The sequence below is a fragment of the Bos taurus genome, chromosome 1, assembly GCF_002263795.3.
Source record: "Bos taurus isolate L1 Dominette 01449 registration number 42190680 breed Hereford chromosome 1, ARS-UCD2.0, whole genome shotgun sequence".
Lineage (NCBI taxonomy): Eukaryota > Metazoa > Chordata > Mammalia > Artiodactyla > Bovidae > Bos > Bos taurus.
In genome coordinates, this window is record NC_037328.1 from 70,273,058 (window position 1) to 70,286,690 (window position 13,633).

The 13,633-nt window shown below is 35.9% G+C and overlaps 1 protein-coding gene across 12 annotated transcripts in view; it reads right to left on the bottom strand.

The window, feature by feature from the left end:
• LRCH3 (leucine rich repeats and calponin homology domain containing 3) overlaps positions 1-13,633 on the bottom strand; it is a 107,848-nt gene that overhangs the window by 45,399 nt on the left and 48,816 nt on the right. For all 12 annotated transcript variants that reach the window (XM_024994827.2, XM_024994814.2, XM_024994821.2 and 9 more), the window contains exons 5-7: positions 10,752-10,888; positions 9,423-9,532; positions 1,065-1,158 (exon numbers count right to left, since the gene is read on the bottom strand). In XM_024994827.2, the coding sequence (XP_024850595.1) occupies positions 1,065-1,158; positions 9,423-9,532; positions 10,752-10,888 (341 nt within the window). The remainder of the gene's footprint in view (positions 1-1,064; positions 1,159-9,422; positions 9,533-10,751; positions 10,889-13,633) is intronic.

Genomic DNA, 13,633 nt, shown 5'->3' on the forward strand with positions numbered 1-13,633 from the left:
TCAATGTACTTAATGGCACTGAAATGCACACTTAAAAATGGTTAAAATGGGGCTTCCCTGGTGGTCTAATGGTTATGAATCCGCCTTGCAATGCAGGGGACACCAGTTCAATTTCTGATCCAGGAAGATCCCACACGCTGTGAGGCAACTAAGCCTGTGTGCCACAACTACTGACCTTATGCTCTAGAGCCCGGGAGCCACAACTACAGAAGCCCATGGGCCCTAAAGCCTGTGCTCCAGCAACAAGAGAAGCCACTGCAATGAGAAGCCTGCACACCACACCTAGAGAGTAGGCCCTGCTTGATACAACTAGAGAAACCCTGAGAGCAGCAACACAGACCCAGTGCAGCCCCCCCAAAAAAGTATCTTTTTTGATATTGCCACAATCATGTACACACCCAACCACACACAAATAGCCAAGCAATTTCAAATGACAAATAAGCTGTATTCTAAAACTAATTTGCTTTAGACTCCAAATAAAATAATGTTAAAAATGGTATACTACCAGTCTTGCTAACAAAATCTTTTTATCATTTAACCTAATTTATAGCTAAAATATTATACCTTAGTAATTTAAAAAGAGAAAACATAATACTAATAATTAAAACAAAAGAGAAAAATGATATAATTAGCTGAGAAAGTTACTTATTTATCTTGAGCATGTAGATAACTTCATCAGGTTCCTATCTTATTACCCATCAGCCTATAGTTCTATTTTCTCACCTTCTAGCAGATCTTCTACCCCTCTCTGCTCAAGATTACCCAGGCACTCAAAATTTTAGGTTTCCCATGTAACTGGCTCAGTTCCCATTAAGATCTTCCAGGATATAAAATGATTTATACGAGACAATGAGGTAACAAACATGGAAAACACAATATGCTAAAAAGATGATGAAGAAACATAATACCGTTTCTGAGTGATAGGACTATGTGGGAGTTTTACCCCTCATTTGGCTTTTCTATACTTTACATAACAAGAAATTGAGTCCAATTAAGACACTTTCCATTTTTATCATTTTACTTCCTCTTAATCAGAAGTTGCAACAAGTACAATAAACACTTACTTCATTCCCTGACCATCTCTTATCACCACTGTCCACACTGTTGAAACCTGAATCAAGCGCTCCGTAGGGACGACCTGAGTACAGTTCTTCATGGCTGCCGAAAAGAAACTTTAGTTCTTATTGTGAAGTTTGATACTTTAAAAATTAACATTTGAAATAGATGCAATTTGAGTAATAAATATTTTCATGGCATTTAGGGACTTCATTGCTTAGAATGAAGTGAGTACTCCTTTAATTTTTTAGTATGAAAAACTCCAAATTCAAAGAAAGCAGTTAGAAGAGAATAATGAACTTTCATGTCCTCATTATCCACCTTCAAAAATATCAACACTCTTACTTCATCTGTTCCTCTAGCCATTCCCAATGACCCTCTCCACTATTTCTGTTTTTAATAGCACTCTCTTTCTTAAGGTAAAATTTATATACACCAAAATACACAAACCTTTGACAAATGAATGCATCTTTGTAACATACACCCCTATCATGATACAGGACACTTCTACTTCACCAGAAAATTACCACACATCCCTTTCCAGTCAACTTTCCTCACCTCATCAACTAAGAAGCAACTACCAAAATTTTTTTTACTTTAAATTAGTATAGAAGGCCAAATAATTGTTTTCAAAGATGTCAAGATATAATCCCTGAAACCTGTAAATATGTTACTTTACATTGGAAACGGGAATTAAGGTTGCAGATTAAAGTAAGGCTGCTAGTAAGCGTACTTTAAAATAAGGAGATTATCCTGAATTGTATGAATGGGCTCAATGTAATCACAAGGTCTCTTGAATGTGTAAGAGGGAAAAAGAAGAAGAGGATACAATGCTGGTTTAAAGATGGGGGAAGGGACAAGAACTAAGGAAAGCACACAACCTCTAGAAGTTGAAAAAGGCAAGGAAACACAGTCTACTCAGAATCTACAGAAAAGAATGGAGCACTGCCAGCATCTTAATTTTAGCTCAGTGAGACCAAAATTTAGATTTCTGACCTATACCATAAAATGATTCATTTGTGTTGTTTAAACCTCTAAGTTTGGGGTAATTTGTTCTGCTTATTCTAGAATGCACAAAAATGGAGTATGTACTTTTCATACTTGGCATCATGTCAGTGAAATTCTTGTCATGTCAGTGAATTCATCCTGGATGAATGAATTTATATGGTAAGTGTAGGTTTAACTTAAAAAACTGCCAATCTGTTTTCAAAAGTAGCTGAATCATTTTAAATTCCCAACAACAATATACTGGAGTTCCAGTTGCCAACACTGTATACTGCCAGTCATTAATTTTAGTTATTATTCTGACGGCTGTAAAGTCTGATGTTAATTTGTATTTCTCTGATGATTAGTGATATTTAATATTTTAATGTGCTTATTGGCTATTTATCTTCTTTTATGAAATGTATGTTCAAATCTTTGGCCCATTTAAATAAATATACAACATCAATAATCTTGACAACAGTTTGCTAAGTAAAAGCCACAGACAAAACGCTATATATTTTATTTCATTTCTATGAAATTCTAGAAAAGGCAAATGACAGAGAGCTGACCAGTGACTGCCTGGGGCTGAGGGTGATTTTTAAAAAAATACGTATCTTGATTGTGTTGGTAGTTTTGTGACTGTACCCATTTACCAAAACTCACCAAATTGGACACTTAAAATGGGTAAATTTTATCTCAGTAAAGTTGTTTAAAAAATCGGCCAAACTAACTTTCCAAAATGGATGTTCTGATTTTACTTTTTTACAACTCAAATTACATTACATAAGCAACATAAGAGCACTGGTTGCTCCACATCCTTTCATTTGCTGTTGTCAGTCTTAATTTTATTCTTGTGGATATGCATTGTAACTTAATATGCATTTCAATGATGATTAATGATGTTAAGCACTTTTCTGTGTGCTTACTGATCAATTATGTATCTTTCTTTGTAAAGTTTATTCAAGACTTTTGTTCAGTTTTCAACTGGGTTGTTTGTCTTTTTAACATTAAGTTGCAGGCTTCTCTGGTGGCTTAGCTGGTAAAGAATCCACCTGCAATGCAGGAGGACCCTGGTTCGATGCCTGGGTTGGGAAGATCCCCTGGAGAAGGGCATGGCAACCCACTCCAGTATTCTTGCCTAGAGAATCCCCACGGACAGAGGAGCCTGGTGGGGTTGCAAAGAGTCAGACAGGACTGGCACATTCTTTATACACTCTGGATGGAAGTCTATTATTTTATATGTATTTTGCAAATAATTTCCCTCAGTCTGTGGCTTGCCTATTTTCTTAACAGTTTCTTTTCATAAATAGATGGTTTTACTTTTCATTAAATTGAGTTTATCATTTCTTTTTTAATGGTTATTTCTTTCTGTGTCCTCAGAAATCCTTGCATTCCCCAAGTCACAAAGATATTCTACATTTTCTTCTAAAGCTATAAAAGCTTTAGTTTTTGCTTGTTCTTAAACATAGTTTTAAAAAGTTAGCTTAAAGTCTAAAACATGACAAAAACCTATGTTAAAAATTGGTCTGTTAGCATTTTATTTAATAAGATGGCCTAGATTGAAAAATAACTTTCAATGGTACAAATTTAAAACATGTAGTGTTCTTCTGGTATCAAATTTTGTATTCCATGTATTCTTACAGTTTGTGTATGTAACTTTAAAAAAGTTGCTATGTCACAATGAATCAGAATTTAAGGTACAGGGAAAGAGCAATGCATTTGAGGGACTTGCTTGGTGGTCCACTGGTAAAGTAATTAGCCTCCAATTAAAATAAATAAATTTATATTAAAAAATAAATAAATAAATAAAAGTTATGCACAACCATAAAAAAAAAAAGAATCCACCTTGCAATGCAGGGGTTTAAGTTCAATCCCTGGTCAGGGATCTAAGATCCCACGTCTTGGAGCAACTAAGCCCAAAGACCGCAACTACTGAGCCCACATGATGCAGTGAAGATCCTATGTGGTTCAGTGGTTAAGAATCTGCCTGCCAATGCAGGGGACACGAGTTCGATCCCTGGTCTGGGAAGATTCCTCATGCCTTGAGGCAACTAGGCCTATGTACTAAACTACTGAGCTCATGCTCCAGAGCCTACAAGCTGCAACTATTGAGCCCATGCACCTGGAGCCTGTAATACACAAAAGAAGTCACTGCAATGAGAAGCCCGCACATCACAACTAGAGAGTAGCTCTGTCCGCATGCAGCAACGAAGACCCATCACAGCCAAAAATAAATAGAAAAGTGCCCAATAGTACAAAGTTTCAGAGCTAGAACCAAGGCCTTCTAACTCCATGACTGCATTCTGAATAAATGCACTGATAACTACAATGCAATCTTATTAATCTGTACCTTAGTAAGAAAGGACATGAAAGTACAATGTCTCATTTGTTGGTGCAAGAGGAGCTGAAGGAAATATTTTTCTTTTATATACATAAATATATATACACATGCACAACATATATATTGATATATATATATAAACTTATAGGATATTCTGAAATAATCACAAATACAGTAACATAACTCTGGAAAAATAGAAAATGCAGAGGATAATCTATTAGCATAATTAGGGATTATATAGGGATTGGAATATATTAGATCTGTAATTACGAATTCCTTTGAGAAACATGATATGTTTATGCTATCTAGACCTCCCATTTAGGAAAACTTTCTCTATTGACTCAAGCCTTCCTATATCTTTTAGCAAACACAAATCTCTTCCCAGGAATTTTTTATATCTGTTTTTTAAAAGGAAAGTAATAAAGACTGCAATATTCAAAGAAATAAGGTGAAGACTTCTTAATCCTCAAAACTAAGGACAGAATCAGAGAGAAAAAGATTCTGTAACCAGCACTGCAGCCCTCAATCAAAGCTCACTGCTCAAAGAGGTAATGATGTTTCCTCCTTGGTTTCTTCAGGTGTGCCCTGTAATCATTACACATACACACACCCAGTAATCACTATTCATCTTCTCACACTCAAACCTCAAGGCAACAGCAGCAGTTTAATATTCCTACTCTGCTACTTCAGGAGAGAAAAACTTTTCCTTTGCAAGGGTTACTAACTCCTTGAGAAAATAAGTTAGTGTATATATAAAATAAAAACTACTTAAAAAAAAAAAAGATTAGTGTTATTTATTTACTTTTTTGCCCTGCACCTCATGGCATGTGGCATGTGGGATCTCAGTTCCCAGAAGGGGGATCAAACCCAAACCCTAGCAGTGGAAGAGCTGAGTCTTAACTCCTGGACTACCAGCAAAGTCCTCTAAAAGCTACTTTTTTTGTTGCTGTACATTTTTTTTCTAAACAGTACAGGAGTAGAAACTTTTAGAAATATTTAAATAGGAAAAACAAAACTTTCTTCTAGAGATAAGAAATAAGAGTTCCATATTTTAAGCAATGAAGTGAGGTAAGAGGAAAAAGAAATGAAAAGGAAATAATGGAGAAAATTTAAAAATTCTTGGTATTAGTGGTCTGGCTTTCCTCATATCTTCCCCACTGCCAAAATTCTTCCTCTAAGACAGACCTAGATCAGCACACTGTAAGACCTAATCTCCACCTCCCCCACCATCTTTTCGAAATCATTTTGTCTTCCTTAACACCACATACCTGCTTTTAGTCTTCTCAGAGTTAAAAGTGCTAGTACTGAGGATGTTCTGGTAGGAATATTTTATGCATATGCATAATTTCTCCCTGTACTTGTTTAAGTGTACTAAATCAAAACAACTAGATTAAAGCTGGTGTTCCCAATGTCCTTCAGTCTATACAAATCTGCAGTCTAACAGCCAGACCAAAAAACTCCGAATATCATTATAAAGCTGCTTCTGAAGACTTTAGGCAGAGAAAGCTATATAGAAAACTATAAAACACTGGTGAAAGAAATCAAAGAGGACACTAATAGATGGAGAAATATACCATGTTCATGGATTGGAAGAATCAATATAGTGAAAATGAGTATACTACCCAAAGCAATTTATAGATTCAATGCAATCCTTATCATGCTACCAACAGTATTCTTCACAGAGCTAGAACAAATACTTTCACAATTTGTATGGAAATACAAAAAACCTCGAATAGCCAAAGTGATCTTGAGAAAGAAGAATGGAACTGGAGGAATCAACCTACCTGACTTCAGGCTCTACTACAAAGCCACAGTTATCAAGATAGTATGGTACTGGCACAAAGACAGAAATATAGATCAATGGAACAAAATAGAAAGCCCAGAGATAAATCCACGCACCTATGGACACCTTATCTTTGACAAAGGAGGCAAGAATATACAATGGATGAAAGACAATCTCTTTAACAAGTGGTGCTGGGAAATCTGGTCAACCACTTGTAAAAGAATGAAACTAGAACACTTTCTAACACCATACACAAAAATAAACTCAAAATGGATTAAAGATCTCAACGTAAGACCAGAAACTATAAAACTCCTAGAGGAGAACATAGGCAAAACACTCTCTGACATACATCACAGCAGGATCCTCTATGACCCACCTCCCAGAATAGTGGAAATAAAAACAAAAATAAACAAATGGGACCTAATTAACCTTAAAAGCTTCTGCACATCAAAGGAAACTATTAGTAAGGTGAAAAGACAGCCTTCAGAAAGGGAGACAATAATAGCAAATGAAGCAACTGACAAACAACTAATCTCAAAAATATACAAGCAACTCCTCCAGCTCAACTCCAGAAAAATAAACAACCCAATCAAAAAATGGGCCAAAGAACTAAATAGACATTTCTCCAAAGAAGACATACAGATGGCTAACAAACACATGAAAAGATGCTCAACATCACTCATTATCAGAGAAATGCAAATCAAAACCACTATGAGGTACCATTTCACACCAGTCAGAATGGCTGCGATCCAAAAGTCTACAAATAATAAATGCTGGAGAGGGTGTGGAGAAAAGGGAACCCTCTTACACTGTTGGTGGGAATGCAAACTAGTACAGCCACTATGGAGAACAGTGTGGAGATTCCTTAAAAAACTGGAAATAGAACTGCCTTATGATTCAGCAATCCCACTGCTGGGCATACACACTGAGGAAACCAAAAGGGAAAGAGACACGTGTACCCCAATGTTCATCGCAGCACTGTTTATAATAGCCAGGACATGGAAGCAACCTAGATGTCCATCAGCAGATGAATGGATAAGAAAGCGGTGGTACATATACACAATGGAGTATTACTCAGCCATTAAAAAGAATACATTTGAATCAGTTCTAATGAGGTGGATGAAACTGGAGCCTATTATACAGAGTGAAGTAAGCCAGAAAGAAAAACACCAATACAGTATACTAACGCATATATATGGAATTTAGAAAGATGGTAACAATAACCTTGTGTACGAGACAGCAAAAGAGACAGTGATGTATAGAACAGTCTTATGGACTCTGTGGGAGAGGGAGAGGGTGGGAAGATTTGGGAGAACGGCATTGCAACATGTAAAATATCATGTATGAAATGAGTTACCAGTCCAGGTTCAATGCACGATACTGGATGCTTGGGGTTAGTGCACTGGGACGACCCTGAGGGATGCTATGGGGAGGGAGGAGGGAGGAGGGTTCAGGATGGGGAACACATGTATACCTGTGGCGGATTCATTTTGATATTTGGCAAAACTAATACAATTTTGTAAAGTTTAAAAATAAAATAAAATTGTAGTTGGAAAAAAAAAAAAGAAGTAAAACAAACAAAAAAAATTTTTAATTATATGTATTTCCCTTTATTGGGAAAATCTTAGCAGTATCTTAAGTAGCATTTTAGCATTTTCTTATCTCAGCATTTTCTTAAGCAGCACCAATTACTGTACAGTGCTAAAATATAGTAATAACTTAAAATTTACTAAAATATGAAGGGTAAAAAAAAATAAATAAATAAAATAAAATATGAAGGGTACTTTACATATATGTCTGGTGATGTCAAACTGCTATGTTTCTAGAGCTTCATTGTTTTTAAAAACCTTATTAAAATTATGAAATACCATATAAAATAAAAGAATACTTATAACTGACATAGCTTTTAAGGTATGGTGAGACACGAATACCTTTAAAGCCCCCTTATGTCTTCACTTGGAATCTTTCTCCCTTTCAGAATTTATCAGTAATTTGAATTTTGTTAATATGCATCTGCTTTTTATGGTTTTATTTTTTCCTTTGAATTATTTTTGTATTTTTAATATGTCTGCTTTTAGAAACTCTAATAAAATAGAAGTTTCTTCATCTGTTTTAAGTTAGGACACTGAGAAGGTTAGGACTGTGCTTTTACGTAAAATGTGACAAATTCTAAGAGAATGCCTAAAGGGTTCTCTTGAGTAAAGTTTATTAATATTATTACACCTTCACTGAGATATCTATTTTGCCTGTTTAAAGACTTTATGAATTTAATTCCTGTTACTTAAGACTGCTGTAATGGTTGGGAATGCCAAGAAAATGCCTTTGTAAAAGTCTGATGCTATATGCAGCTGAGGGATTCACAGACTTAAAAGATCCCAAAATGACATTCAGTCAGTCAGTTCAGTCGCTCAGTCGTGTTCGACTCTGCAACCCCATGAATCGCAGCACGCCAGGCCTCCCTATCCATCACCAACTCCCGGAGTTCACTGAGACTCATGTGCATTGAGTCGGTGATGCCATCCAGCCATCTCATCCTCAGTCGTCCCCTTTTCCTCCTGCCCCCAATCCCTCCCAGCATCAGTCTTTTCCAATCAGTCAACTCTTCGCATGAGGTGACCAAAGTACTGGAGTTTCAGCTTTAGCATCATTCCTTCCAAAGAAATCCCAGGGCTGATCTCCTTCAGAATGGACTGGTTGGATCTCCTTGCAGTCCAAGGGACTCTCAAGAGTCTTCTCCAACACTACAGTTCATGGCCATCAAATCTAACACCTTCACTCCCTTTGTGAAAAATGCAGCCCAGAAAGTTTGAATGAGTTGCCTTAAGTTATAGAGTTAGTTAAAAGGAGAGCCAAGGTTAGTTAGTATTAAAGTCACTTAGACCAGCAGTTTTCAACTGAGGACCTCTCAGAGGATATTTGGTAATAACTAGAGACACCTTTGTTTGTTACGTTGGGAAGGTGCTACAGAAGCCAGGGAAGCTGTTGAGTATCTTCCAGTGTACGGGACAGGTCCTCACCACAAATAATTATCTATTTCGAAATATCCACAGTGCTGAGGTTAAGAAACCCTGACTTAGAACTATACTTGGTCACATCTATGTAATCTATTTTTTACTTAATATAAGCATTCTGAGAAAAATAATGTTAAAATAGGTTATTTTGCTTTGGTTAAACAAACCGTCAGACAAATTTAAGGGTCCCATTTATTTGCTTCTCCGTGAGATAGAAAATAATAAATGAAGAATACAATATACTCACCAGGAGCCAAAACCCATGGGTCTCCTATCATAATCTGGCAGATCTGGAGCAATCTTACAAGCCTGCATGTTCAGGTATTTAAATATGTGGATTTTGCCTTTTATACATATCTAAGTAAAGTAACATATAGAAACAAATTATTATTCATCTGAAATATATGTGTATCCAAACCTTTTTTCCTTCTGCTTCTTTTATTTTTTTTAATTTTAAATTTACTTATTTTTTTAACTGAAGGAGCCCCTGCCTTTTAAATCACAATCAGCTTTTTATTTAATGTATATTGGAAATAGAAGGTATTTCTATTAAGTATGTACGGTAATATTAAAAATTAATTCATTATAACACATTATATCATTTGTTACCTTAGGTATTTAAGTGATATAAATGTAGGGTTTTGTTTTCTAGTCACTAATAAGTTTTAGTAACATAGTATACATAATTCATGATTATAAACACTGTTAGAATACCAAGTAAACTTATATTGACTAGTTAGGCACAGTCAGAGATTTAAAGCATTGCTCCCCATGGATTCTACTGGCAACTTTTGTTTTTAGAAATCCAACAATCATGCACAATTATGTGTTCAATCCTACTTCCTGTAAGAAAGAAAAGCAGGAAATGATTAAATATTAAAGTCATATATAGTTCTGTTGCCACCTATTTATTTCTGTCCTACAAATCAACATATAAACTCTTTAGGGATATGAGACCTTTCTGTAGTTAATGAAGTTTACTCAAACACTTTAACAGCTGCCATATAGACACTTGTACAAGGGTGAATCAACTGCAGAGTAAGGAAAGCTACGGTGAAAAATATAAGACAAAAAGCTTTTTAGATTGTGGAATGTCTAAAATCTGTATGTAAAGCTACCTTATAACAACTTCATTAAGTAGGTTCATTTCAGTCCAAACTGACTCAATGAGGAACTTAAGATTTTAGAAAACAGGAAGGTACAAAGACAACAGTCATGAGAAATACGCTGATGATCTTTAATTCTGTAAACTGAGTATTTTGTCTGTAGCATTTACATTGTCTTCATTTAAGTTTTACTAGAAAGAAATAACTCAAACTTAATTGGAAAAAAAAAACTTTAAGGAAGAACCCTTCAAATGTGAAAAAGTCAATTTAGTGAAAGGAAAAACATTTTTGGAACATTACATATCTCCCATCTCATTTACTTCAAGGCTTTTAAAGAATACATACGAGTGTGAATTTATTTTAAAAGAACTTAATCTCTGACAAAAAGTAAATACATATAACTTACAACTTTTAAACTTTATCCTTTGTCCAAAAAGTTTATAACATACTTCAAATCAACTGTGGTTTACCTGTGCAGGAGGAGATTGTAGTGGATTGTTATCTAGGGTGATCATCTGCAGGTGCCTGAGATTCCGATAACAGACAGGAATTGTTGTAATTTTGTTGCAGGAAAAGTCTAACCTTATCAAAGGCAACTCTGCTAGTTCTGCAGGGAAGTAAGGTGGAAATAAACAATGATATTTCAAAGCTAGACATTTTTTTCTTCATGAGCTTCTATCTAAATATAATTGATTTAACCTAAGTATTTACATTCATCCTTTCTTAGTGATTAACTGATATATAGCAAAGTGTCATAAAATGAAATCTAGGTGCTTAGGGATGTTAATATTAATGAAAAGCAAACTATTTGACCCCTTATGTTGTTGCTGCTGTTCAGTTGCTCACTCGTGTCTGACTCTTTGCAACCCCATGGACTACAGCATGCCAGGCTTCCCTGTCCATCACCAACTCCCAGAGTTTGCTTAAACTCATGTCCATTGAGTTGGTGATGCCATCCCATCATCTCATCTTTTGATACCCTCTTCTCCTCCTGCCCTCAATCTTTCCTAGGATCAGGGTTTTTTTCCCAATGAATTGGCTCTTCGATCAGGTGGCTGAAGTATTGGTACTTCAGCATTAGTCCTTCCAGTGAATATTCTGGTTTGATTTCCACTCTGTTCAAGGGACTCTCAAGAGTCTTCTCCAGCACTACAGTTCGAAAGCATCAATTCTTTGGCGCTCACCTTTTCTTATAGTCCAACTCTCACTTCCGTACATGACTACTGGAAAAACCATAGCTTTGACTAGACCAACCTTTGTCAGCAAAGTGATGTCTCTGCTTTTGAATATGCTGTCTAGGTTTATCATAGATTTTCTTCCAAGGAACAAGTTTCTTTTAATTTCATGGCTGCATTCACTGTTTGCAGTGATCTTGGAGTCCAAGAAAATAAAGTCTGTCACTGTTTCCACTTGTTCCCATTCTATTTGTCATGAAGTGATGGGACTGGATGCCATGATCTTCTTTTTTTGAATGTTGAGTCTTAAGCCAGCTTTTTTCACTCTCCTCTTTCACCTTCATCAAGAGGCTCTTTAGTTCCTCTTCACTTTCTGCCATTAGGGTGGTGTCATCTGCATATCTGAGGTTATTGATATTTCTCCTGGCAATTTTGATTCCAGCTTGTGATTCTCCCAGCCCAGCATTTCACATGATGGACTCTGCATATAAGTTAAATAAGCAGGGTGACAATATACAGCCTTAACATACTCCCTTCCCAATTTTGAACCAATCCGCTGTTCCATGTCCAGTTCTAACTGTAGCTTCTTGACCTGCATACAGGTTTCTCAGGAGGCAGGTAAGGTGGTCTGGTATTCCCATCTCTTTAAGAATTTTCCACAGTTTGTTATGATCCACACAAAGGCTTTAGCCTTTAGTGAAGCAGAAGTAGATTTTTTTTTTAAATTCCCTTGCCCTTCCTATGACCCAACAGATGTTTTCAATTTGATCTCTGGTTCCTCTGCTTTTTCTAAATCCAGTTTGAACATCTGGAAGTTCTTGGTTCACACAGTGATGAAGCCTAGCTGCAAGGATTTTGAGCATTACCTTGCTAATATTTTAAATGAGTGCAATTGTGCAGTAGTTTGAACATTCTTTGGCATTGTCTTTCTTTGGAATTAGAATGAAAACTGACCTTTTCTAGTCCTGTGGCCACTGCTGAGTTTTCCAAATTTGCTGGCATATTGAGTATAGCACTTTAACAGTATCATCTCTTAGGATTTGAAATAGCTCAGCTGGAATTCTACCACCTCCACTAGTTTTGTTCGTAGTAATGCTTCCTAAGGCCCATGTGACTTCACACTCCATGATATCTGTCTCTAGGTAAGTGATCACACCATCATGATTATCCAGGTCATTAAGATCTTTTTCGTACAGTTCTTCTGTATATTCTTGCCACCTCGTCTTAATATATTCTGCTTCTGTTAGGTCCATATCGTTTCTGTCCTTTACGCTGCCCAACTGTGCATGAAATGGTGACCCCTTATAGAACAACAGAAAGTCTTAGAAACTGGGTCTGATACCACAGAAAGGTGGGAATAACAAAAGGATCAGATGACAATCTGTATAAAAACAAGTTAGATGCATAGGTTTTCAATCCCAACTATGCATGCTGCTTTCCATTCACAACAGGAATCAACAAGTTATCCTTTAGTGAAACTGAATTGAAAGCCTCAAGGACTGCACAATGGAAAGTTAGGATGAGTTCCCTGCTAAAAATGGAGGATTTAAGTGAAAGTCTACACATTTAGTGACAAGACCTCAGCACTTTGCTACCCAACCTCACCCCATTAGTTAGTTAGGAAGATACACAATGTAGAAGAAAGAAAACATCTTTCTCTGGACAAACTATATAGTCCCATACAAAAGGCCTTTAGATGCTGATATAGTTTCCTCCAGTAAAATATCCAGCTTACTGCTTAATACAATTTCTTCCCAGTATACTTGAAATTTCTAATTAGCTTTGTATAAATGGTATATGACCCACAAACATTTAGAAGAGCTTTCAACATATAAGAGAGAAATCAAAATATGCAAAACAAAGGAAAAAAATGAGTGCAGGAAAAAACAGATTTACAGGAAACAGAAGAAAACTCTGAAAACTAGAACTAATGTCTCCAATTTCAGAAAAATAAAATACTAAATTACTGAAAAAGGAAAGGATTTTGTTTTTAAATCAGCAAAAAGTAAGGGTTCTTAGAGATGAAAAATTAGATGGCAGAAATTAAAAATTCAGAAGAATGGTTAGACTATAAATGGTTGAACTGTTACCACATGGTTAAACAAAATGACAAAGAAATGAACAATAAAAAAGATAAGAAAACCATAAGATCAATTAAGAGTCCACTATCCAATTAA